Source organism: Oncorhynchus keta, chromosome 4, assembly GCF_023373465.1.
Source record: "Oncorhynchus keta strain PuntledgeMale-10-30-2019 chromosome 4, Oket_V2, whole genome shotgun sequence".
NCBI lineage: Eukaryota > Metazoa > Chordata > Actinopteri > Salmoniformes > Salmonidae > Oncorhynchus > Oncorhynchus keta.
In genome coordinates this window covers 19,334,544-19,361,786 of record NC_068424.1, presented here as the reverse complement: position 1 = coordinate 19,361,786, position 27,243 = coordinate 19,334,544, and the positions used below count along the sequence as shown (strand labels likewise).

The 27,243-nt window shown below is 44.9% G+C and overlaps 1 protein-coding gene across 2 annotated transcripts; it reads right to left on the bottom strand.

The window, feature by feature from the left end:
• Positions 1–1,911: 1,911 nt before the first annotated feature.
• LOC118370454 (ankyrin repeat and SAM domain-containing protein 6-like) lies at positions 1,912–25,971 on the bottom strand. Of its 2 annotated transcripts, none has more exons than XM_035755458.2 (16): positions 25,344–25,971; positions 17,682–18,208; positions 15,122–15,166; positions 14,416–14,620; positions 13,279–13,385; positions 12,958–13,109; positions 12,597–12,831; positions 12,140–12,189; positions 11,665–11,868; positions 11,369–11,540; positions 6,200–6,399; positions 5,872–6,058; positions 5,717–5,784; positions 5,479–5,595; positions 5,237–5,333; positions 1,912–2,758 (listed from the first exon to the last, which is right to left on the bottom strand). In XM_035755458.2, the coding sequence occupies exons 1-16, from the start codon at positions 25,676–25,678 to the stop codon at positions 2,709–2,711; spliced, it is 2,751 nt and encodes a 916-aa protein (XP_035611351.1). In that variant the 5' UTR covers positions 25,679–25,971; the 3' UTR covers positions 1,912–2,708. The 2 variants fall into 2 exon arrangements, with proteins under 2 accessions (XP_035611351.1, XP_035611360.1); XM_035755467.2 differs by lacking the exon at positions 25,344–25,971 and adding an exon at positions 18,994–19,319.
• Between the last annotated feature and the right edge of the window lie 1,272 nt (positions 25,972–27,243).

The following is a 27,243-nucleotide window of genomic DNA, read 5'->3' as shown; positions in this document are numbered from 1 at the left end:
TGCTGACTGCAGAAATGTCCACCAGAGCTGTTGCCAGATAAATGAATGTTCATTTACAGTGCATTGCGAAAGTATTCGGCCCCCTTGAACTTTGCGACCTTTTGCCACATTTCAGGCTTCAAACATAAAGATATAAAACTGTATTTTTTTGTGAAGAATCAACAACAAGTGGGACACAATCATGAAGTGGAACGACATTTATTGGATATTTCAAACTTTTTTAACAAATCAAAAACTGAAAAATTGGGTGTGCAAAATTATTCAGCCCCCTTAAGTTAATACTTTGTAGCGCCAATTTTGCACACCCAATTTTCAGTTTTTGATTTGTTAAAAAAGTTTGAAATATCCAATAAATGTCGTTCCACTTCATGATTGTGTCCCACTTGTTGTTGATTCTTCACAAAAAAATACAGTTTTATTTCTTTATGTTTGAAGCCAGAAATGTGGCAAAAGTCGCAAAGTTCATGGGGGCCGAATACTTTCGCAAGGCACTGTATCTACCATAAACTGCCTCCAATGTCGTTTTAGAGAATTTGGCAGTACATCCAAACAGCCTCACAACCCAGCCCAGGACCTCCACATCCGGCGTAAGGAGTATTGCTGTCTTTAGTAAAGCCCCATTTGCGCAGAAAAACAAATTCTGAATGTCCCTCCAAGGACCACCAATAGTTACACCTCTGCCCAGTCCTGTGAAGTCCATTGATTAGGACGTAATAAATGTATTTCAATTAACTGATTTTCTTATATGAACTGTAACTCCGAAAAATCTTCGAAATTTTTGCATGTTGCATTTATATTTTTGTTCAGTATATATATATATTTTTAAAATTAGTAATGTTATTGTCCCTACTACAACAATAAAAATACTTAAATACATGTAATATAGAATGCAAAAATGTAATATATAATTCTAATCATTCCTGAATCCATATGCTTGCAACAAGAAATAACTATCAACAGTGATGTTCTTGACACTCCCACCAAAGGTATATTCACAACCGTTGCATGATGTTCAAAAACTTTACAAACCTGGGATGTTCAGATCAACTGTTTAAAAATGTAGCAATCTCAATCAAACTCAAATGTACATTTTTTCTTCCCAGCATGGACCTAGCCTTTCAATAGACAGTATTAAAAGTAACCTTACATTTATCGTTGTTTTCAAATGCTCAAGCAACATTGAAAGTATCCTGAGTAGTCAACGAGTTTGATCCATGGGTCGCCACCCTTTTGTAGGCCCGCGGATCAATTTGTGAAACAAAAATATGTTTAGGAACTCAGTCAGGCTCTCAACTGAATGTTCAGAGTTAGAATACACACGGTGCAACTTCAAAATGTGGTTATGCATCAGCAGTTTTTCTCATTATGTCAGTCACTCAATTAGCCCATGTTACCTAAAAAATTTTTGATTGCTAAATTAGTCTAGCCAGCTAACTAAATGGGTAGTAATCATGGTAAAATTACCAACCGGGGGGTAATTTAGTTTGTTAGTCACTCTCACTCATATATTTAAAACTGCAAACATTTCTCTCCCCCCTATGGCAACATGAACAGAATTACAGGAAATGTACTCTCCGCTGTCAAGGGGACGGCGCTAAAATGTTTTGCTAGCTACAAATGTTCACTTAGGGCCCCCAAAAACCTAGGGCTGGCTCTGACTGGTATGGATGTGGGTACACAGACCAGTGAGCCACTGCGGTCCCACATGATGAGATAATTTTTTGTGGCCCCCACCCCCATCAAAGATGCCCATCCCTGATCAAAGCGGCATGGAGTGTTGACTCTATTCCTATGGGGAAAAAACCCAAAACCATCATACATAAAGTTGAGAGTTAGTGTGGACTCAGTCTGTAGAGAGCAATGTGTAGGTTGGCAGCAGTCGGAACTCCAACAAAAGAAAGCACTATGTCCATCTTTTCATGGGTTTTAATAATGACAGTTCAGCCATTCACATTCATCATCAGACTAAAACGGACTTACTTTGTTCACACACAAATCATGAAACCTTGTACAAGAAAACATATTATAAAACTAACAGTAGTGAAATAGTAAAGAAGAAAAAAAGAGAAAGGCAGAAGGAATTTACATTTTTTTTTTTTACAAATAAAAACCAGAATTCCTCCAACCTCTTACATCATCAGCATATGACAATCTCCCTAATACATTAAGACATTACGGGCCAATTTCCCAGACACAGATTAAGACTAGACTTGGACTCAGAAGCATGTTTAATGGAGATTCTCTTGATGTACTTTTTAGTTCAGGACTAGGCTTAATCTGTGTCTGTGAAACCGTCCCTGAAGTTCTCTTCTCACATAGTACATCATCAGTGCCCAAAAGTCTTGATCTCAGTTTAAAGGCTTTCATCTCCCACATCCATTAAGACATGAGTAGGTCTGTTCTCTCTTAGTACGCGCCCACTTTCTCTACTGTATCTCCCCTATAGGTCAGCAGTTGGCGTGACAGCCCTGTTGCCACGGCAATAAATGATGGCCGCACATCACGTTGTGCTCTGTCGGTAAGCAGCAGGGTGCTGGGCATGGGGTCGCCAGCCCATGGGGATCCCTTTCGGGGGTCTGTGCTGCAGCGTCCTCTCACACGCAGCAGTGCTCTGGAACGCTGGCGTCCAGTAGAGTCTCCTCACACCTGGGCTATAGGGTCATCTCTGACCTCCTATACGGTTGGTCCTCAGTCGCAGCGGGGTGTTGTTACCTCTTGTTGGAGGTGCGCACCTGGTGTCGGACCCAGCCTGTAGGAGCTACAAGGACAGAATGATTACCATCAGGGCCGTAACCAGGGTTTGAGTTTTAATGAGGTCCAGAAGGATTAGATTATTTATTTATTTTTAAATTAAATCTAATTTACTGAATTTCTATACAATTAAAATATTTAAAATACTATTTGGAGAACAGCAAAAACAAGCTAAATTGACCCCAGCCATTATCACCATGGCTGATGTAGGTTCATTACCCTCATTCAACCTACAAACACATAGCCTACTAACTATACAGTTGTAATCTTATACCCCTGAAAAGTGGTGGAATATGACACATTTTTCACACTGACACATATCATCAGTCAGTTGTAATGACGATTTGCATAAAATCAGAAACTCTTGAAATTACATAGCGTTCATATTTTGTATTCCTAGGCATTACTGATCAAGCTCTGCACAAACAAACATCAATGGAGCACAGATGATTGTATTATCACATTCACATGAATTATTAGAATATTACTATCGATTCTGTATTAATATCAGTGATGTATTGGTCAAAAAAAAAATGTGTGAAACGGACAAGATGAACAACCACCGATATAAAATGAAAACGTGACATTTTTAGAATTGCATAGTTTGCATTTAAATTATTTTATTTAACTGGGTAAGTTCACTGAGAACACATTCTTATTTACAGCAATGACCCAGGGATTATTTTGTTGTTGTTGTACTTGTACCCCTTATTTTGTGATATTCAAATTGGTAGTTACGGTCTTGTCTCATTGCTGCAGCTCCCCTACAGACTCCGGAGAGGTGAAGGTCAAGAGCCATGCGTCCTCCGAAACACGACCCTGCCAAGCCGCACTACTTCTTGACACACTTGCTCGCTTAACCCGGAAGCCAGCCGCACCAATGTGTCGGCGGAAACACCGTCCAACTTGAAAACCATGTCAGCATGCAAGCACCCGACCCACCATAAGGGCTATGTCCTAAAGCACAATAGGACATAGCCCTTAACCCGGACAATGCTGGGCCAATTATGTGACGCTTCAAAGGTCTCCCGTACACAGCCGGTTGTGAAACAGCCTGGGATCGAACCCAGGGCTCTAATGACGCCTCAAGCACTGCGATCTACTCGGGAGGCCTGGGAATAGTTAAAGGGGAGAGGAATACGCCAATTGGAAGCTGGAGATGATTAGGTGGCCACGATGGTATGAGGGCCAGATTGGGATTTTAGCCAGGGCACCGGGGTTAACACCCCTACTTTTACCATGTGTCCTTTTACCAAGTGCCATGTGATCTTTCGTGACCACAGGCACCCGTTTAACATCCCATCTGAAAGATGACACCCTACACAGGGCAATGTCCCCAATCACTGCCCTGGGGCATTGGGGGGAAAAAACAAAAAAGATTTGACCAGAAGAAAGAGTGCCTCCTACTGGCCTTCCAACCACTTCCAGCAGCATTTGGTCTTCCATCCAGGACCAACCCTGCTTAGCTTCAGATGCAAGCCAGCAGTGGGATGCAGGGTGGCATATTGCTGGTTGTAGGCCTATAGGGAAGATAGACCATGTCGAGATGCTCATTTAGAAACATATAATTTTTAAAGTTCCTAACTTGTTTGATAAGATTTTCTAAGAGGACCTCACATAGGGCCCCAACTCTAAGTTTGGGAACCACTATAATAACCTCTCTGCTTGTTTCCCCTCTTTCTACGTCTTCTCTCCTTCCTCCTGCATGCATTGCAGCCTGCCTCAGCCTCACCACTGAGCGCCACATCACTGTCTCAGTAGCCTACTTTCTGTAAAGCAAAGTTATTATGAGAACGTAGTAGCGTATTTATTCTCCTGCCGAGGTAGACGCTGTGTAAAGTTAGGTTCTTACTTCATCCTTCTAGCTGGCTAAGAAATACTAGCCAGAGCCCTTCAATATTACTGTAATAGAAGTCCCTGACATATCTATAAGCGACTACCAATTGTGCACTCATTCTCCGAGTCGGTCTTTATTTAGCCGACTCGGAGCCAGGGTGGTTCGTCTCACGTGTCAGGCCCTCGACATGTGCCACAAGAGGGCGGAGTTAGCCGTTTGAGAGAGTGGTGAATGTGCTGCTAAAAAGGCAAATCCATCCAATGCAGGCGAACATACCACTCTTCATGATTCCACTCGTTCACAAAGAGGCAGGCGCGATTAGAACTCAGTCAGATCGGAACTCAGTCAGATCAAGAATATAAGCGTTCTGAGATCAATGCTGGGAACAGTATTTAGATGTTGAGTCATAATACATTTTCTGTATTGTGTACATTATTATCATTATTATTTTTATTTGAAAACAGGAGGTCCGGACCTCTGTGTACTCATATGTAGTTACGGCCATAATTACCATGTAGGCCCACTAATTACAGTCAGTCTAAGTGTTGGAGACATTGCTTTATAGATGGGTTGTTAACTTGTAATATTGGATTTGGATGCCATGTGTCCTGCATCTTGATTAGGGGCGTGTGACGTCATAACACTCACAGCGTGGCTGTCCTGGCGGTCTGGGGTTGCTGGCACTACTGCCAAAGGAGGACTGGAAGTTGTGGATGGTCTCCTGCAAAATCTGTCTCTCTCTCCCCTGCAGCAACAATTCAGATGAATCATAATAATACATTGTATTTATACATTTTAATTGGATGTATCAAGCTGTGATCCCTCTTTGGTAACTAAAATAAATAGAGAGGCACGGAACACAGAGGGGGGTTGGTAAATATTGAACACACCTTCCCAGCATTGAGTTCAGAAATAGCTGCCAGTATTTGTTGTCTAGGCCCGTCTGTCTTAATCCCCAGTTCCTTTAAATCTCCATCTGTTAGAGTAAGGAAAGCCTCCATATCCACCTGTATTGGATGCACATTGACTGAGTGAGTAGATGACATGAGATTTAAACCACAGCTATGAACATTTTAGGATAAGTAGCAAATACACATAGGCTAAAGCTACAGTGAGGATAACGCATACCTCTTGCTCTTCGAATATGGGCTGGTATTTCTCCAACGAAAGTTTCTTCAGGATACTGGACAGCTCATCTGAGTGTAGTGAGAGATCAGCAAAGATAAGCAGAGGAAGGGATTGTTTTTAAAGTATTTACATCAACCAGAGATGCACTGTCTCACCCTCGTCGGTGATGGTGCCACTGCTGGAGCCGCCACTGCTCTTGGAGCGCGGGTGGGAGGAGGCAGAGGACAGGGAGTCCCCTGGGGGAGGTTTGGGGGTGGGGGATGGAGATGGGGTCAGGGTGGGAGAGGTGCTCTTAGAGGTAGAGGAGTTCCCAGACTGGGGTCTCTTCTTTAGGTCAGCTTTCTGTAAAGAAAATAGATGGGTGTGAATCACTTAGTTCACTAGTTAAACACTGACATGTTGTAAGCATGTATGAGCCTTTATAATGTCTTATAACAAGGTTTGTAATAGGTTGTCCTTCTACGTATCAATATTATATCTGACCCGTCTGGAGTGGACGTCGCTGGACACCAGGCTGGGGGTGCTGTGGATGTCTGGGAGACTGATGTCAGGCACGGTGGGGGCAGGAGCAGGCACAGGGGTGGGGCTTGGCACCTCTGCTGCCTGGGCCTTTGGATCTAACAGGCCTGCCGCTCTCTTCCTCTGGGCAGCAATTTGTGACAGGACGCTGTCTGAACTGCCCCCTTTGGGGAAGAGAAGAATCACAGCCCGTGAGTAGCACTACCACTGAGTAGTACTAGCCCTAGCCATCTGCTCAAATCTCACAGTTAAAATCAAATCAAATCAAATTTTATTGGTCACATACACATGGTTAGCATATGTTAATGTGAGTGTAGCGAAATGCTTGTGCTTCTAGTTCTGACCGTGCAGTAATATCTAACAAGTAATCTAACAATTCCACAACAACTACCTTATACACACAAGTGTAACGGAATCAATAGGAATATGTACATATAAATATATGGATGAGCGATGGCCGAACGGCATAGGCAAGATGCAGTAGATGGTATTGAGTACAGTATATACAGATATATACAGACATATACAGATAAGATGAGTAATGTAGGGTATGTAAACATTATATAAAGTGGCATTGTTTAAATTGACTTGTGATACATTAATTACTACCAATTTTTTATCATTAAAGTGGCTAGAGATTTGAGTCAGTATGTTAGAAGCAGCCACTCAATGTTAGTGGTGGCTGTTTAACAGTCTGATGGCCTTGAGATAGAAGCTGTTTTTCAGTCTCTCGGTCCCCGCTTTGATGCACCTGTACTGACCTCGCCTTCTGGATGATAGCGGGGTGAACAGGCAGTGGCTCGGGTGGTTGTTGTCCTTGATGATCTTTTTGGCCTTCCTGTGACATCGGGTGCTGTCGGTGTCCTGAAGGGCAGGTTGTTTGCCCCCGGTGATGTGTTGTGCAGACCTCACTACCCTCTGGAGAGCCTTACGGTTGTGGGCGGAGCAGTTTTCGTACCAGGCGGTGTCCAGTGCGTCTGCACAGCCCAGTGTGTCCTGTGCCTGTGCCCCGCACGTGCCGGGCCAAAGTCACCATCCAGCCAGCATGGGTTGTGCAGGCTCTAAACTCGAGACCTCCAGTGCGCCTCCACGGCCAATTGTATCTGGTGCCTGTCCCCAGAAAGACAGGGCCTCCTGGATGTCTCCCCAGCCTGGTGAGTCCTGTGCCTGCGCCTAGAACTAAGCCTCTTGTATGTCTCCCCAGCCTGGTGAGTCCTGTGAATGCTCCCAGAGCCAGGCCTCCTGTGTGTCTCCTCCATCCAGTGATGATCCATGGCAAGAAGCCTCCAGTGATGATCCATAGCACGAAGCCTCCAGTGATGATCCATGGCACGAAGCCTCCAGTGATGATCCATGGCACGAAGCCTCCAGTGATGATCCATAGCACGAAGCCTCCAGTGATGATCCATGGCACGAAGCCTCCAGTGATGATCCATGGCACGAAGCCTCCAGTGATGATCCATGGCAAGAAGCCTCCAGTGATGATCCATGGCATGAAGCCTCCAACGACGGCCACCAATCCGGAGCCTCCAGCGACGGCCTTCAGTCCGGAGCCTCCAGCGATGGCCTCCAGTCCGGAGCCTCCAGCAACGACGGTGCCCAGTCCGGAGCCTCCAGCAACGACGGTGCCCAATCCGGAGCCTCCAGCAACGACGGTGCCCAGTCCGGAGCCTCCAGCAACGACGGTGCCCAGTCCGGAGCCTCCAGCAACGACGGTGCCCAGTCCGGAGCCTCCAGCGATGGCCTCCAGTCCGGAGCCTCCAGCGATGGCCTCCAGTCCGGAGCCTCCAGCGACGGCCTTCAGTCCGGAGCCTCCAGCGACGGCCTCCAGTCTGGAGCCTCCAGCAACGACGGTGCCCAGTCCGGAGCCTCCAGCAACGACGGTGCCCAGTCCGGAGCATCCAGCAACGACGGTGCCCAATCCGGAGCCTCCAGCAACGACGGTGCCCAGTCCAGAGCCTCCAGTGACGATGGTCTCCAGCCCCCAGCAACGACGGTGCCCAGTGCGGAGCCTCCAGCAACGACGGTGCCCAATCCCGAGCCTCCAGCAACGACGGTGCCCAGTCCGGAGCCTCCAGCAACGACGGTGCCCAGTCCGGAGCCTCCAGCAACGACGGTGCCCAGTCCGGAGCCTCCAGCAACGACGGTGCCCAGTCCGGAGCCTCCAGCAACGACGGTGCCCAGTCAGGAGCCTCCAGCAACGACGGTGCCCAGTCCGGAGCCTCCAGCAACGACGGTGCCCAGTCCGGAGCCTCCAGCAACGACGGTGTCCAGTCCGGAGCCTCCAGCAACGACGGTGCCCAGTCCGGAGCCTCCAGCAACGACGGTGCCCAGTCCGGAGCCTCCAGCAACGAGGGTGCCCAGTCCGGAGCCTCCAGCAACGATGGTGCCTAGTCCGGAGCCTCCAGCAACGACGGTGCCCAGTCCGGAGCCTCCAGCAACGATGGTGCCCAGTCCGAAGCCTCCAGCAACGACGGTGCCCAGTCTGGAGCCTCCAGCAACGACGGTGCCCAGTCCGAAGCCTCCAGCAACGACGGCGCCCAGTCCGGAGCCTCCAGCAACGATGGTGCCCAGTCCGGAGCCTCCAGCAGTGTTCAGTTTGAATAAATAATCATGAACACGTACCACGTTGTGCTTTGGTCCTCTTCTTCAGACGAGCGTTACACCTGCTACATAAGTCGTGTCTGAGCTGTTGAATTGCGACACTACTTTGTCTCTATACTGATGCTTAGCTTGTTTGATTGCCTTGCGGAGAGAATAGCTACACTGTTTGCATTCGGTCATGTTTCCGGTCGCCTTGCCATGATTAAAAGCAGTGGTACACTCTTTCAGTTTTGCGCGAATGCTGCCATCAATCCATGGTTTCTGGTTGGAGAAGGTTTTAATAGTCACCATGGGTACAACATCACCGATGCGCTTGCTAATAAACTCACTCACCGAATCAGCATATACATCAATGTTGTTGTTCGACGCTATCCGGAACATATCCCAGTCCACATGATTGAAGCAATCTTGAAGCGTGGAATCAGCTTGGTCGGATCAGCGTTGAACAGACCTGAACACGGACATTTCCTGATTTAGTTTCTGTCTATAGGCTGGGAGCAACAAAATGGAGTCGTGGTCAGATTTGACGAAAGGAGGGCGAGGAAGGCTTTGTATGCGTCGCGGAAGTTAGAGTAGCAATGATCTAGAATTTTTCCAGCCCGGGTCACGCATTCGATATGCTGATAAAATCTAGGGAGCCTTGTTTTCAGATTAGCCTTGTTAAAATCCCCATCTATAATTAATGCAGCCATATGATATGTGGTTTCCAGTTTACATAGAGTCCAATGAAGTTCTTTCAGGGCCATCGAGGTGTCTGCTTGGGGGGGGATATACACGGCTGTGATTATAATCGAAGAGAAATCTCTTGGCATTTGATTGTAAGGAATTCTAGGTCAGGTGACCAAAAGGACTTAAGTTCCTGTATGTTGTTAGGAGCACACCACAACTCGTTAATCATAAGGTATACACCCCCGCCCTTCTTCTTACCAGAGAGATGTTTGTTTCTGTTGGCGTGATGCGTGAAGAAACCGGGTGGCTGTACCGACTCTGATAACGTATCCCGAGTGAGCCATGTTTCCGTGAAACAGAGAAAGTTACAATCTCAGATGTCTTTCTGGAAGGCAACCCTTGCTCGAATTTCGTCTACATGGTTGTCAAGAGACTGGACATTGGCGAGTAGTATACTCGGGAGTGGTGGGCGATGATGTGCCCGTCTACGGAGCCTGACCAGAAGACCATTCCGTATTCCCCTTCTGCCGGCGCAGTTGTTTTGGGTCGCATACTGGGATCCGATCCATTGTCTTGGGTGGTGGTCCAAACAGAGGATCTGATTTCGGGAAAGTCATATTCCTGGTCAAAATGTTGGTAAGTTGACGTTGCTCTTCTATCCAATAGTTCTTCCTGGCTGTATGTAATAAGACTTAAGATTTCCTGGGGTAACAGTGTAAGAAATAATACATTTAAAAAAATAAATACGGCATAGTTTCTTTTAAGAACGCGAAGCGACCATCTCTGTTGGCGCCAGTTCAGTAATCATCTGATCTCTGCTCAGGCAGTAGGAATAGTCTGAAAGTGTGTGTGTGGTGTGTGTGTGTGTGTGTGTGTGTGTGTATGACACCTTTAAAAAATATATATATATTTCACCTTTATTTAACCAGGTAGGCTAGTTGAGAACAAGTTCTCATATGCAACTGCGACCTGGCCAAGATAAAGCATAGCAGTGTGAACAGACAACACAGAGTTACACATGGAGTAAACAATTAACAAGTCAATAACACAGTAGGAAAAAAAAGAAAAGGGGAGTCTATATACATTGTGTGCAAAAGCCATGAGGAGGTAGGCGAATAATCACAATTTTGCAGATTAACACTGGAGTGATAAATGATCAGATGGTCATGTACAGGTAGAGATACTGGTGTGCAAAAGAGCAGAAAAGTAAATTAATAAAAACAGTATGGGGATGAGGTAGGTAAAAATGGGTGGGCTATTTACCGATAGACTATGTACAGCTGCAGCGATCGGTTAGCTGCTCAGATAGCAGATGTTTGAAGTTGGTGAGGGAGATAAAAGTCTCCAACTTCAGCGATTTTTGCAATTCGTTCCAGTCACAGGCAGCAGAGAACTGGAACGAAAGGCGGCCAAATGAGGTGTTGGCTTTAGGGATGATCAGTGAGATACACCTGCTGGAGCACGTGCTACGGATGGGTGTTGCCATCGTGACCAGTGAACTGAGATAAGGCGGAGCTTTACCTAGCATGGACTTGTAGATGACCTGGAGCCAGTGGGTCTGGCGACGAATATGTAGCGAGGGCCAGCCGACTAGAGCATACAAGTCGCAGTGGTGGGTGGTATAAGGTGCTTTAGTGACAAAACTGATGGCACTGTGATAAACTGCATCCAGTTTGCTGAGTAAAGTGTTGGAAGCAATTTTGTAGATGACATGGCCGAAGTCGAGGATCGGTAGGATAGTCAGTTTTACTAGGGTAAGTTTGGCAGCATGAGTGAATGAGGCTTTGTTGCGGAATAGAAAGCCGACTCTTGATTTGATTTTCGATTGTGTGTTCGAAGTGTGTTTTCATGTGCCTGTACCTGAGCGGTTGTGTGAGTCTGGCCCGTGGCGGTTGAGCCCTGCCACCCCGTTGGAGCCACCTGAGGAGTGGGGGGAGTGGTAGTTGCCTGAGTTGGAGGGGGAGGTGGAGGAGGGGCCCTTGGTGAGGCTGGGGAACTTAATGGACCTGCTCACCACACGACTGATAGAGGTCTGTGACACAGCATGGAAGGAAAGAATACTTTTTCTTCACTTCAAAATCACAATTTATCATTGAGTTTCAATTACAGTAAAAAAAAATATATATAAAAAAAATTGGCAGCAACGTGTGACTCACAATGTCAGAGTTGCCGCTGCTGTTGAAGTTGGCTTTGCCTGGTCTCTGTGGCATGGGCAGCCGTGAGGCTTCGCTCTTGCCCTCTTTGATGACCCTGGAGCGGTCTGAGTTCCACGGCTCAAAGTTCGACGGGGGCAGAAAGGGTGGGATCACTGCCTTCAGCTTGTCGTTGGGCAGACGGGTCAGCGGCGCCCCATTTCTCAGCTGAAAGTTTAGTGGAAGTTTCAATCAGTTCAATCACGCCAGCATTGCATTATCTATGCCGTAGCATACACAGTAAATAGTCTATGGTCCCCAGTCCAGACAGAGCATCTCCATTTTCACAGTTTTCTGTCAATAATATCCACAATTTGTAGCAGTTTGCCACAGGATTCCATTGTTCACTTCAACTGAAGTTTCATTGAAATGTAGCCACAGGGCTTATCATGGTTAATTCACTTAAATTCAAAACCTCTTCAAATGTAAAGACTCCTACCATTGTGGTTATTAGAAAGTCATCCTTCTCTGTGCCCGTTCTGCCAAGACCTATGAAACAGATACAAAGAAATCAATAGGTAGTTTAGTAGAACCATACATGACATTATCTCATGTTCCTGTATTCAAGGCCCAACTGTTTCAGCCACTGACCACAAAATAAAATGTTTCAACTAAATCTCTCAGGAAGAATATGGCCATTGTGAAAAATGAACCGTTTCAAAACATCAGGGAAACAAGATGGTTTCAAGGAAATACCACTTACAGACATTTACCATACTTTTGTTCAATTCCCATTTCTCACAAACAATCCATGCACAATCAGTAGGACAGCTTATACAATACTTGCTAATTCTAAACTGACTATACTGTAAAAATAAGTACTGCAAAAATTCTGTTTACAAAACAAAAACTGGAACATTGCTAATGGGAAAGGTCTTATTTCCCCCGTGTCTCACCACTGTCTTTGCTCTTGGCTGTCCAGGCCGTGCTGCTGTCAGTACTCCCCATGGCTGCAGGGGGCAACACCGCCCCGCACGGGGTGGCACTCTTCCTCTCAGCCTTCATGGTGGCGTCTAGAGGCGCCTCGGGTTCATCAGGGAAGGGGGCCAGCCGGTTGGAGGATAGCCCGTGTCTTAGAGTGTGGGTCAGCTTAAGCCTCCTGAACCTGTTAGACATCCTGTTCCACCATGACTGGACAGGAAGGAGACAGTAGTCATATGCCATATGATAATAAACAGAGTGCACAACATACAGCCCCTGGGCGAAACGCATCCCAAAATCGGATTTAATTTGGCCCTGATCGAAACAGTGCCTGACCTTTAATCCTCCTCTGTCATCGGGTGGTACGGGGACATTATTGAGAGACTGCCTGCTCTTGGAGCCAGTGAGGGGAGTCCTGCCCCTGTGTTTTCCCTTGTCTTTGTCCACCTGCATGCAGACGGACGCCAACAACCTCACCAGCTCAGTGTCTGTAGGGTAGAGAACGGCAGAGTGTGACTTGGGTGCATTGGGTTTACCAGGTGTACTAAGCACTAACAATGATAACACATATCACAGTGCAAATGCATTATAACACTTCACACTGACTATCTGCACCAGTAAACTCAGAAGCAGCGGCAGATTGTGTTGTGGTTTTACCTGGGTCATTCAGCAGCATGACCAGGTCAAAAGCAGTGTAGCCATTCTTGGCTCGCAGGTTGACATCTGCACCCTGACTAAGCAGATACTTCACCACATCTTTATTCCTATGAGCACAGGTACGAAAGAAGAAAAGCTTAGATTAGAAGACAACTTTTAAAAATCACCTTGACTGTATACACTACCGGTCAATGTTTTAGAACACCTACTCATTCAAGGGCTTTTATTTATTTTTACTATTTTCTACATTGTAGACATCAAAACTATGAAATAGCACATGGAATCATGCATTTACCAAAAAAAGTGTTAAACAAATTATATTTGAGATTCTTGAAACAGCCACACTTTGCCTTGATGATAGCTTTGCACACGCTTGGCATTCTCTCAACCCTCTTCATGAGGTAGTCACCTGGAATGCATTTCAATTAACAGGTGTGCCTTCTTAAAAGTACATGTGTGGAATTTCTGTCCTTCTTAATGTGTTTGAGCCAATCAGTTGTGTTGTGACAAGGTAGGGGGGTATACAGAAGATAGCCCTATTTGGTAAAAGTCCATATTATGGCAAGAACAGCTCAAATAAGCAAAGAGAAACGACAGTCCATCATTACTTTAAGACATGAAGGTCAGTCAATATGGACATTTTCAAGAACTTTTCTTCAAGTGCATCAGATGACCTGGCCTCCACAATCCCCCGACCTCAAACAAATTGAGATGGTTTGGGATGAGTCGAACCGCAGAGTGAAGGAAAAGCAGCCAACAAGTGTTCAGCATATGTGGGAACTCCTTCAAGACTGTCGGAAAAGCATTTCAGGTGAAGCTGGTTGAGAGAATGCCAAGAGTGTGGAAAGCCTTCATCAAGGCAAAGGGTGGCTATTTGAAGAATCTCAAATATAAAATATATTGTTTAACACTTTTTTGGTTACTACATGATTCCATGTGTTATTTTCTAGTTTTGATGTCTTCACTATTATTCTACAATGTAGAACATAGTAAAAATAAAGAAAAACCCTTGAATGAGTAGGTGTTCTAAAACTTTTGACCGGTAGTGTATGTGTTTTAGCCATTGTGTGTTTGTGAAGGTGTCTGTGTAGAATAAGAAAGTGTAATCAAAATTGCGGTCATGCGTCACATATTTACCCATGGTACGTGGCCTGCATGAGGGCCGTCCAGCCGTGTACTCCATCTTGTTTGTCCACGTCGGCGCTCTTCTCCAGCAGGAGCTGCACCACCTCCAGCTGCCCACTGACGGCTGCTATCATCAGGGGAGACGCCCCGTCTGGGTTGGCCATGTTCACCTGGGATGGATCTTCCTCCAAGATCTCCTTCACCAGCTGGGAGTTTCCTGGGGGACACACACACACACAAACCCACATGCACAAACACACATGCACAAACACACATGCACAAACACACACACACACACACTCACACAGATATGAGTATGAACGCACGCACGCGCAAGATTACCACAGACTACTCAATTCCAGCTACATACATTCTTATTGAAACAAAGGTCTCTGTCCTCCACCCAAAAGTCTCAAATATTTTCAGCCCTCTCAGACCCCACACATTCTTCCCTCCCAGGGTTTTACCCCAGACTGCATTGAGCAAGCATGCAAGACTGCCCAGTGCACATACCATGTTAGATTCTCTCAAACTCACATAGTCCCTACTTCAGGAATGTTTGGTATGACTTTTTGGTTGAACTACATGCATGGTTAGATTACTTACTGTAAATGCATGGTAGTGTTATGCCCACTCTTGCAGACATAACTCAATATGACAGCTTTCCCCTTACAATGCAAACCTCTGTTTAGTATGTGCCTGTGTCCGCTAAACTCACCTAACTTCAAGGCACTGAAAACATCTGGTCTCCTCTTCTCGTCATCTATGCGAGTGGTAAAAGAACAGAAGATGAATGTACCAAGGACTGAAAAAGCAACAATCCTACATTGCCACCACCACCATACAATACCCCTACTGCTAACCCAGTCACATTGGGTACCAGAAGAGGACAGGGAACACTTGAGTGGAGAAATACTGGAGAGTTGTACAGGCGAGAGACAACAAAGCTCAGTCCAAAACCACCAAGAGAGTGGACCACAATCACATGACTGCTAGCCAGGCAGACTGATAAGGGAACACAAACATGTGACTGGTCCTTTTAGTCCTGAACTGTAAGGTTAATGTGCTTACCATAGCGTACAATAACAATATATGCATTGTAAGAATTCAGTAGTGATATGGAGAAAATTTTGAGATCTCTGATATATCAATTCAACAGCAAAACAATAGGGAAAATGCAAGCAGAAAATATGTTATATATGTTTTTTAGAACTGTTTGGCTATAATGACCATAGTTATGTTTGGAGGAAAAGGGGGAGGCTTGCAAGCCCAAGAACACCATCCCAACCATGAAAGCACGGTGGCAGCATCATGTTGTGGGGGTGCTTTGCTGCAGGAGGGCCTGGTGCACTTAACAAAATAGATGGCATCATGAGGTAGGAAAATTATGTGAATATACTGAAGCAACAGCTTAAGACATCAGTCAGGAAGTTAAAGCTTGGTCGCAAATGGGTCTTCCAGATGGACAATGGCCTCAAGCATACTTCCAAAGTTGTGGCATAATGGCTTAATAACAACAAAGTCAAGGTAATGGAGTGACAATCACAAAGCCCTGACCTCAATCCTTCAGAAAATGTATGGGCAGGACTGAAAAAGCATGTGCGAGCAAGGAGGCCTACAAACCTGACTCAGTTACACCAGCTCTGTCAGGAGGAATGGGCCAAAATTCACCCAACTTATTGTGGGAAGCTTGTTTAAAGGCAATGCTACCACATACTAACTGAGTGTGTGCAAACTTCTGACCCACTGGGAATGTGATGAAATAAATAAAAGCTGAAATAAATCATTCTCTCTACTATTATTCTGACATTTCACACTATTAAAATAAAGTGGTGATCCTAACTGACCTTAGACAGGGCATTTTTACTAGGATTAAATGTCTGGAACTGTGAAAAACTGAGGTTAAATGCATTTGGCTAAAGAGTATGTAAACTTCAAACTTCAACTGTGCGTTGCCTTTCCAGTTATATAGGATGATGTAGTTCATTGGCATTACTGAGTCATGTTGATCATTAGAATGGGTAACTAACTGGCTGAAGAAAGTCTAGGAAGATTCAGATGTTTAAAGGGATAGCCCACCCCAAAATCAAAGGTTGTTTCCATTATAGCTCAAAAGGTGGTCTTGCATCTGCTTAGAATGGGAATTATTGGCACTAACCATCTAAATACTAGGCTTAAATGGTGCCAATCTTTCCCATTCACTTGGAATTGAGGCCTGCAGATTTTCCTAATATCGCAGGATCTACACAGGAATTTGGGGGCGAAAACGTTCAAATAAAAATGGTTTTATTTTGGGGTAAACTGTCCCTTTAAGGTGGTACTTCTCTACCTACGTTCAGAGGGCCACAACATCGTGGGACGTTCAGATAGAAATATATTATGTACAACAGACTTGCCTCTCTGACATGTAGAGTGAGGAATCGTGTCAGCTCTATTCGTGAAATTTCTATCTGCAGCGTTCAGTTTGTTGCCCGCTGCTGAACAAAGCACTGCTATAATAACAATTTGTCAAAGAAATGCAGAGCTCAGACGTTTTCAAGCGTAGGTTTCAAATTCGGGTTCCCTCCTGTGTACTTCTTGGCCAAAGACAAGAGGCACATCAAAGAGAACAGGTGTCTAAGGGGGGAACTGTAACAATGTCTCTTTCTTTTAGACACCCAAGATGTGACCACTGCTTTACTTTCACTTGAGTGTCAATTGTAGTGTTACAATAAAGCTTTGAGTTAATTAGAAAACGTTCACAACAATCGAGACTACTACCTATGACTACTACCTATCCGCTGAAGACTTCCGTTTAGTCTCAAAGATGAACTTGTTGCGATCTTATCTGTGTATTGACTAACGACAATCATATCAGAAATAGAAAAACTGCTTTGTGCCTTGTTGGCCTAATTTGACTTCATATCAGATTAGTGTTTCTCCTGAATGCCTCTTCAGTGGGACAGAGATCCCTGAATCAGCATCAAGGCCTGCCAACAATAACATTTCCTCAACCAATTGAAACCTAGTCTAAATGTTTTGAGGCTGGGTGTAACAGAGTTAAATGGGGGTCTGTTCCAGTCCACCTAAATAGGCTTAATGCAAATACTGGAAAACTGATTTCCAACAGTGTGCAACCAACCAGGGTTCAAATCCAGGTCTCATACATGTCACAAGACTGTGTTAGCCCGCCGAGCTAAGGCCTAGACGTTGCTAGGGTTACTCATCACATTAGTGTGGTTCGTCGAACCACCTTCATTACAGATGGAGAGAGTAGTGAACTCGTGGCTGTTCTATACCTGGCTGTGGGCGCACGGTGGTAATGGAGTCCAGGTAGGCCTTGACATCCCTCTGATTGAGCTGCAGCGATAGCTCGAAGGCAGTCTTGGCCAGCACGTTGACCTGGTCCGGGTCCGCACCCCGCTCCACCAGCTGCTGGGCCACGACCACCTTCCCGCTCAGCGTGGCCAGCATGAGGGCACCCCAGCCTGTGGTCTTCTGGGAAAAGTTCACCTCCGCCCCCCACTCCAGGAGCAGGCGAACGGATGCCTCGTGGCCATGCTGTGAGGCAGCAAGGAGCGCCGTGATATCCATGAACTCCCTTCCACCCTCGTCTCCGACGCTGTTGTTGCTGTTGGTGACACCCTCAGCGAGCGCCAGGTGGTCATAGTCGTCGACGTAGGCGCCGCTCTCCAGGAGAAGCTTGGCCACATGGGTGTGGCCCCCTCTGGCCGCCATAGTCAACACACTGGCTCCCATCCGGTTCCTGCCGTTCATCTCCGCCCCGTTCTCCAGCAGGATGTGGGCCACATTTAGATGGCCAAACCTAGTGGACGACAAGACAAAGTCATGGAACTGTCCAAATATTTCCAAAAATGTACTAAGATCATCTTAAGTCCATTGGTAAGCAATGAATGAACAATGATGTTAATGCTTATTGTTTTGAAGACGAGGAGAACCTTCATATGGGGTCATAGGTCACATGGTACACAGGTGACCAGGAAGTGTTAGGAGAGAGGAGAGCAGTCATGTCTAGACAGGATACAGCCGATGTCAAATTGACATCAAAAGTTTAAACAAATTGCCTTTTTGGTAATGCTAACCATTTTCCTAACCTTAACCTAATTCTCCTAACATGCCATGTTAATTATCCTTACCTGCTACGAAAAGTCCATTCTGAGAGACTGTATACCATCTAGTCAAAACCGAGGAGAGCATATGTTTCTAATCATTAAGATGATCTATCTCTTTAAAGGTACACTCAGAAATACGACATAGATGCAGTTCTAAGTAAACAGCATTTTGGGTGAATTTATGCAACAACTAAGACCGTTGAAGCACGAGCGTACTTTCAGCACCAGGAGTTGTCCATTTCCGATTGATTGTGCCGCGGCTGCTGCTTAAAGTTTCAGTACCACAATGTAAGTTACTCAAATCTGGCTTATTGTGAGATCAATAACTATGATAAACAGACCTACATCATCAGCAAGAAACATAATAAAAATCAATTATAGTAGTAGCAAGCTATCAAATTTAACCTCCGGTCCTCCTCATCTTCTCTCTCTCCTTGTAAAACTGAACAGAACATTGGCTATAGGCTAGTCCACACACCTTTTTTGGGGACTAGAGCATTCAAAGATGATTTTCGGAAGAAGCATTTGACTCGCCTCCTGAACTGACACCATAGGCCTACATAGCACAGCCATTGATTAGGCAGCACACAAAAAAGTTTTGAATTAGCAAGAGCAGAGCAGGCCCGGGGCTCAGGGTTGAAATATCCATTGCAGTGTAATGCAGCCTAGTTTTATTTACACCATCCCAGCTGCTATCTTAGAAATATAACATTGCTCTGTGCTTCTCTGAGCATGGACTTGGTAGCCTATAGGCCAAGCCTGGACAATTCAAGTCCTCGGGGGCCTGATTGGTGTCACACTTTTCCCCGATCCCTGCAAACACACCTGATTAAAACTAATTGCATTTAACTGAAGATCATGATTAGGTGATTATTGGAGTCAGGTGTGTTAGCTGGGGCTGGGGCAAAAGTGTGACACCAATCAGGCCCCTGAGGACTGGAGTTGAGGTAGGATCAGGATATGGGGACGAGGGGAAAATTGAGTCCCTAGAGAAAGCAAGTACAAGATGGGTGTCAGGGATGGAGCGGCAGTATTATCATAAGGAGACGTGTACTTGGAAAACAGAGAAGGAATGGAGGGAAAAAGAGAGGGAGAAGAGATCTAAGAGAATGAGGGAAGAAGGTGAACTTGAGTCGGATAAAAATGGTGGAAAAAAGGGGAGATGTTTTGTCAAAGAAGGATAGTAGAAAGTGCAAGCAGAGGGAGCTGAAGACAGGAGGAGAAATGGAAGTGAATGAGGGTGAAGTATCGAAGGTGGTAGGTGTGGTGAAGTTATCGGAGACTGAGGTATGCACCGAGGATCAGGATGAAGAAGAGTCTGACGGTAGGAGTGAAGTTCCTGGAAAAAGTGGACTCTTGCCTTTTGGCTGATCCATTTGTGGTTTCACGGTGGGTGAAAAAAAGAGTTGGGTCAAGTGGTATCGGTGAGGGTATCTACAAGTCATCTAGTTTCTGTTTCTGTTGGGCAGAGGAAGAAAGCGCTCAAAGTAAAAAGAGTTGGGTCAAGTGGTATCGGTGAGGGTAACTAGAAGTGGTCTAGTTTCTGTTTCTGTTGGGCAGAGGAAGAAAGCACTCGAAGAAAAAAGAGTTGGGTCAAGTGGTATCGGTGAGGGTAACTAGAAGTGGTCTAGTTTCTGTTTCTGTTGGGCAGAGGAAGAAAGCGCTCGAAGAAAAAAGAGTTGGGTCAAGTGGTATCGGTGAGGGTAACTAGAAGTGGTCTAGTTTCTGTTTCTGTTGGGCAGAGGAAGAAAGCACTCGAAGAAAAAAGAATGGGGGCAAGAAAAGTGAGTTGTTTCGTTCTCAAGAAAAGGGCACCAATGAAAGGAGTGATAACTGGAGTAGCAGTAGATATAAAGGCTGACCAGCTGAGGGCAAAGATTCCTGGTGTATGTGATGCTCGTCGTTTGATGCGACGCAGACAGGGTGGCGAGAGTGGGGAAACAGAAGAGTCGTTGTCTGTTCTTTTGAGTTTTGAAGTAGAGTCTTTGCCTGACGAAGTGAAGTTAGGATATATAAGTTATCCTGTACGAGTGTATGTGCCAAACACATTAAGATGATACAGGTGTCAAGCTATTGGGCATGTGGCAGCAGTGTGTAGGAGGGAGGGTCCAAGGTGTGAGACATGTGCAGAAGGGTATGAGACAAAGGAATGTGTAGTACTGGGGAAAGTAGTGGAATGTGTTAATTGTAGGGGTGCCCATGGAGCTGGGGATCAACAATTTTGTGTGCGAGAGAGGCAGGTTGAGGTTTCCAGGGTTAGAGTAGAGCAGAAGTTGTCATATGCTGAGGCAGTTTAGAAAGTAGAGGAAGATGGGGTAAGGGGGAGGAGTGGGGAGAGTAGTAGAGATATACCAGTACAGAGGGAGGAGTGGTGAGAGTAGTAGAGATATACCAGTACAGAGGGAGGAGTGGGGAGAGTAGTAGAGATATACCAGTACAGATGGAGGAGTGGTGAGAGTAGTAGAGATATACCAGTACAGAGGGAGGAGTGGGGAGAGTAGTAGAGATATCCCAGTGTAGAGGGAGGAGTGGTGAGAGTAGTAGAGATATACCAGTACAGAGGGAGGAGTGGTGAGAGTAGTAGAGATATACCAGTACAGAGGGAGGAGTGGTGAGAGTAGTAGAGATATACCAGTACAGAGGGAGGAGTGGGGAGAGTAGTAGAGATATCCCAGTGTAGAGGGAGGAGTGGTGAGAGTAGTAGAGATATACCAGTACAGAGGGAGGAGTGGTGAGAGTAGTAGAGATATACCAGTGCAGAGGGAGGAGTGGTGAGAGTAGTAGAGATATACCAGTACAGAGGGAGGAGTGGTGAGAGTAGTAGAGATATCCCAGTGTAGAGGGAGGAGTGGTGAGAGTAGTAGAGATATACCAGTACAGAGGGAGGAGTGGTGAGAGTAGTAGAGATATACCAGTACAGAGGGAGGAGTGGGGAGAATAGTAGAGATATCCCAGTGTAGAGGGAGGAGTGGTGAGAGTAGTAGAGATATACCAGTACAGAGGGAGGAGTGGTGAGAGTAGTAGAGATATCCCAGTGTAGAGGGAGGAGTGGTGAGAGTAGTAGAGATATACCAGTACAGAGGGAGGAGTGGTGAGAGTAGTAGAGATATACCAGTACAGAGGGAGGAGTGGGGAGAGTAGTAGAGATATCCCAGTGTAGAGGGAGGAGTGGTGAGAGTAGTAGAGATATACCAGTACAGAGGGAGGAGTGGTGAGAGTAGTAGAGATATACCAGTACAGAGGGAGGAATGGTGAGAGTAGTAGAGATATACCAGTGCAGAGGGAGGAGTGGTGAGAGTAGTAGAGATATACCAGTACAGATGGAGGAGTGGTGAGAGTAGTAGAGATATACCAGTACAGAGGGAGGAGTGGGGAGAGTAGTAGAGATATACCAGTACAGAGGGAGGAGTGGTGAGAGTAGTAGAGATATACCAGTACAGAGGGAGGAATGGTGAGAGTAGTAGAGATATACCAGTGCAGAGGGAGGAGTGGTGAGAGTAGTAGAGATATACCAGTACAGAGGGAGGAGTGGTGAGAGTAGTAGAGATATACCAGTACAGAGGGAGGAATGGTGAGAGTAGTAGAGATATACCAGTGCAGAGGGAGGAGTGGTGAGAGTAGTAGAGATATACCAGTACAGATGGAGGAGTGGGGAGAGTAGTAGAGATATACCAGTACAGAGGGAGAGGCCAAAAAGTCAAATAAGTTTCAGTAAGATTTGGATTTTTAGCATTTATAGCAATAGTTATTAATTGTACTGCAGGGATGGATCGTAAGTCTCAGAAAATTGAGGTTGTTGTGGCAGCTGCTTGGTGTGCGAGACTTGTCAGCAGAAGAGTTACAGGATGTGTTAAGTGGTGATGTCCCATCCTTTCAGGGTGATGGCATGAGGTAGGAATAAATACATTTATTTTACATGACTTTGAAATTAGAAGGTATTTATTTAGTATATTTAAATTTTTAAGTAAAGTATAAGGGAGTTGTACTCCAGTCTAGTAGGTGGCAGAAATGCAACAAATTGGATGCCACCCGCCCGAGTTACACCAGGAACGCACAATCCCTTCATCAGTGCTCAGACTGTCCGCAATAGGCTGAGAGAGGCTGGACTGAGGGCTTGTAGGCCTGTTGTAAGGCAGGTCCTCACCAGACAACCCCGGCAACAACGTCGACTATGGGCACAAACCCACCGTCGCTGGACCAGACAAGACTGGCAAAAAGTGCTCTTCACTGACGAGTCACGGTTTTGTCTCACCAGGGGTGATAGTCGGATTCGTGTTTATCATCGAAGGATTGAGCGTTACACCGAGGCCTGTACTCTGGAGTGGGATCGTTTTGGAGGTGGGGGGGCCGTCATGGTCTGGGGCGGTGTGACACAGAGTCATCAAACTGAGTTTGTTGTTATTGCAGGCAATCTCAACGCTGTGCGTTACAGGGAAGACATCCTCCTCCCTCATGTGGTACCCTTCCTGCAGGCTCATCCTGACATGACCCTCCAGCATGACAATGCCACCAGCCATACTGCTCGTTCTGTGCGTGATTTCCTGCAATACAGGAATGTCAGTGTTCTGCCATGGCCAGCGAAGAGCCCAGATCTCAATCCCATTGAGCACGTCTGGCACCTTTTGGATCCGAGGGTGAGGGCTAGGACCATTTCCCCCAGAAATGTCCGGGAACTTGCAAGTGCCTTGGTGGAAGAGTGGGGTAACATCTCACAGCAAGAACTGGCAAATCTGGTGCAGTCCATGAGGAGGAGATGCACTGCACAGTACTTAATGCAGCTGATGGCCACACCAGATACTGACTGTTATTTTTGATTTTGACTCCCCATTTGTTCAGGGACACATTATTCCATTTCTGTTAGCACATGTCTGTGGAACTTGTTCAGTTTATGTCTCAGTTGTAGAATCTTGTTATGTTCATAAAAATATTTACACAATTTAAGTTTGTTGAAAATAAACGCAGTTGACAGTGAGAGGACATTACTTTTTTTGCTGAGTTTACATTCCTACACAGGCTCAGGGGCCTGTGATGGCATAACATTCACCGACAGGATTTCTTGCACAGCCTCGGCTGTGAAATCACAAATACCCAGAAAATGTTCAGCAGCATTCACAATGATTCCAATTTCCTTACACTTCTTCTCCACTCGTGCTGTAAAGTTTATGACCATTGCAATAAATAATACACCTAAGTCCACCTTTTTAGCATTTCACTATCCCTCAGTTGATGAGAAACCTTCACTATTCGTGGTGGCTCTTCTACCATAGACAAATAGTATAGAGAGAAATAGTCCTATAATTCCTATAATAACTACAACCTAAAACTTCTTACCTGGGAATATTGAAGACTCATGTTAAAAGGAACCACCAGCTTTCATATGTTCTCATGTTCTGAGCAAGGAACTGAAACGTTATCTTTCTTACATGGCACATATTGCACTTTTACTTTCTTCTCCAACACTTTGTTTTTGCATTATTTAAACCAAATTGAACATGTTTCATTATTTATTTGAGGCTAAATTGATTTTATTGATGTATTATATTAAGTAAAAATTAGTGTTCATTCAGTATTGTTGTAATTGTCATTATTACAAATAAAATAAAATAAAAAAACGACCGATTAATCGGTATCAACTTTTTTTGGGGTCCTCCAATAATCTGAATCGTCTGAAAAAACATAATCGGTCGACCTCTTCACATGACTAAATCTTTCACATTTATGACACTGAAGGGGCTTGTGCACAAAAGCTCATGAATCCTAACTTTATATGAGAAGGGAGAAACTATTAATCAAAAAACAGTAGCATGGATAAAGTTCATTACGTTTCTCCATCCACCATACAGGTCAGTCAGCGTGCACCAACCACTCCATCGATGTCTTCAGTTATATCCTCTGCCTTTATTTATTGAGCCACCCCAAAAATAACCCCCTTGAAAGGCCCCTGCTACGAAAATCTATACAGGAAACAGTCCACTCCGATATCTTTTTGAGTCTTAAACTTATTCTGCTTCGCAGACACAAAAAATCTAAATAAGACCACTTCTTGTGACTCACTTTCCTTCAACACATTCCAGATTGTCCTCGAGACGTTAAACATATTTCCCAAGTAGCATTGATCCAAAACCCTCACTCCGAATAAAAACGAGTGTGGTGGTTTCCTATTTTCTACCACAGCTTTACTCCTCTCATTTCCCGTTTTCCTTGCCACTGAACCCACTACTCTCACTTTCTGTACTATTATATTACTAGCAGTTTCAAACAAAGCCTCAGTTTCCACCATCTTCCCGACCAGATATGGATAATTTGATTGAGACCACACTAAATAGCCTGTAGGCACACTCGAAATTGCACGCCCAGTGGAGAATCAGAGATGAGAGACGGCATCGGCCACACGTTGATATGTAGCCTAATAAGCAACTCATTTTAAAACCCTGAGAAATATTGAAATGTCACCATTACAAATTGCACGACCCTGAACTGGATTAGATTTTTTTTTTTAAATACTAAACCCTCCCATTGACTGAAATTGAAAAAGTATGACCCTCCCCCTTTCCCCTCCAGGTACATTATGCACATTATAATCTATCCCTTACTGCTCGAACACCCAATATCTGAGGTGCTACTCGTGGCAACGTCATTTCGCTGAGTCTACATTTAAGATTATCTTTATGGAAACTCACCCCTGGCTAGTATAGATTGTTTAATTTTGATTTCTGTGTTGTGCATATATTATAATACAATTATAACATTTTAATCGGGGACACACCCATTTAACATCTGTATACATTATTGACCAATATCATGAGCACAAACTGGTAGCAACCACACCTTGTAGCCTGCATGAGAGGCGTCCAGCCATAGTTGTTACGGCTGTCCACGGAAGCCCCCTTTCGCAGTAGAAATCGGACCAGATTCTCATGTCCACTCGCCGAGGCAAACTGCAACGCGGTGTTGCCCTCTTCATCTGTGCAATCCACTGGCACTAGCGAAAGTCCCCGTGAGATGTCCACAACATTGCATTCCGATCCCGCTTCTGACCGCAGTCTGCTTTGCCTCCCGGAATCTTTCGCCCCGGGATCAAGAATCCCTCGAGCAGTTTCGTAGTCTCCTTCATCACAAGCACGAAACAACAACAGTGCGTTTGCTGGAACACCTAAATTCATCTCCGAGGTTAGTTTGAGTTCCAGTTGTGGTGTTCTAAAACTTTTCTCCTCCTTAATCCAATGTCTATCGGCGGCCCATCTTTGAAAAGCATGACGCACTAACAAGAGTAAAGTTCTCTCCTCGAGTAATACGGCGTTTTGGTTTATACTATGACCAATATTATCACACAAATTGAAAGCATAAAACTTTTTATTTTCTAATGTAAATCATATTCGCAGCCAGTTACTCTCTCGTCTCAACCTCTGGAAATGTTGCCATTCTACGCGTGCGCAAAATGAAGACAAATGTAGGAGCAGTCTTTTTCGGACCACCTCCCTTTTATTGAAAAAAAGAAAAAAAACGTCTTATTGGACGAAAGGAGTCCTTTGGAACATTAGACTAAATAGTTGAGGGCTACAGACCGTGATGCATTGTTAAAATAAAATCGATCACATTAATGTATAGTATAGTAGCCTAGTATGAATATTTATTTGGTCAACTTTAATAGTCATTTAGGCATGATAAAGGACATGGGATTTTGGATATAGGCCTACTGTTCTCTAGGCTTATAAATGAGAGAACACGACACTTTTTTAGTATCTGAAACAATGTGTAGACTATGACGTTTCTCTTTACGCCACTACGATTGTTTTATATTGCTGTTTATTCATTTGGTGTTGTGGTTGGTCATTTAATTGGCAGTTGTCTTACGTGAATGCATTATAAACATGCATATGCTCACTATGGAACGGTGAGGTTTTAAGAATACAGTCAAGATAGTTTAAGGATACTTTGCAGAGCAAAATCCATAATATACACAGACACTTGCTGCAGTCAGAATCTCTACTCTTCTCCTGAGTGTGTTCGTTCACTCCCCCTCATAGAGTACAATGGGTATACGTGTGGGCAAGAGGTCGTCTCCACTTTATTAATCTTACACCATTCCATTCCTTTTAAATCTATGGGGGAAATGGAGGGCAATGAAAGAGTGTACACTACCCTTTGGGGAGACTTATTGAGGACCCTAATGGTTTGATCAGTTTTCAATACTTCAATGTGTCACCACAGATAGCCAGCAGAGGGAGCCATTCTCCTGTGAAATGCATTGTGTGTAGTGGAGTCGACTACCATTTTTTAAGGTCAATTCATTTGAAGGTCACTTTCTTCTCTCATAACTCTACTCCACACACAGTTTATACGCCTAACTGTAAGGATCCTTCTAAATGAGTAATGTTCTTTCCAATTTGTGGCAATCGGCCAAGTACAACAGCCATGGCCCGCGCATCAACTTTTCCAATTACCCTGTCAAACATTGATATATAGCTCAATATCATCAGCACCGAACCAAGGAGCTGGAGGTCCACTCCACAAGTGCATACTGGGACACTTTTTATAATAGAAACAACGGCTATAAATTAAAAGATCTGACAAGTCCGTAGTAGTTTGTCTGCCGTTACTGCTAGGAGGCCTACATTGGCCAGTAGGACGTTTAAAGCACTAAGCTGTTTGTTACTGTAAATTCATATAAAATCTCACTGATCAATAGACAGGTTCCACACAACGCTTTTTGGATATAATGATATGA

Coding starts and splice junctions, on each gene's coding strand:
- LOC118370454 (XM_035755458.2), bottom strand. CDS start 25,678: ATGAATTTAGGTGTTCCAGCAAACGCACTGTTGTTGTTTCGTGCTTGT. Junction 6,400..11,368: donor AGACTCACACAACCGCTCAG/GTACAGGCACAT, acceptor TCTTCCCCAAAG/GGGGCAGTTCAGACAGCGTC. Junction 6,059..6,199: donor GCGACGTCCACTCCAGACGG/GTCAGATATAAT, acceptor TTTTCTTTACAG/AAAGCTGACCTAAAGAAGAG.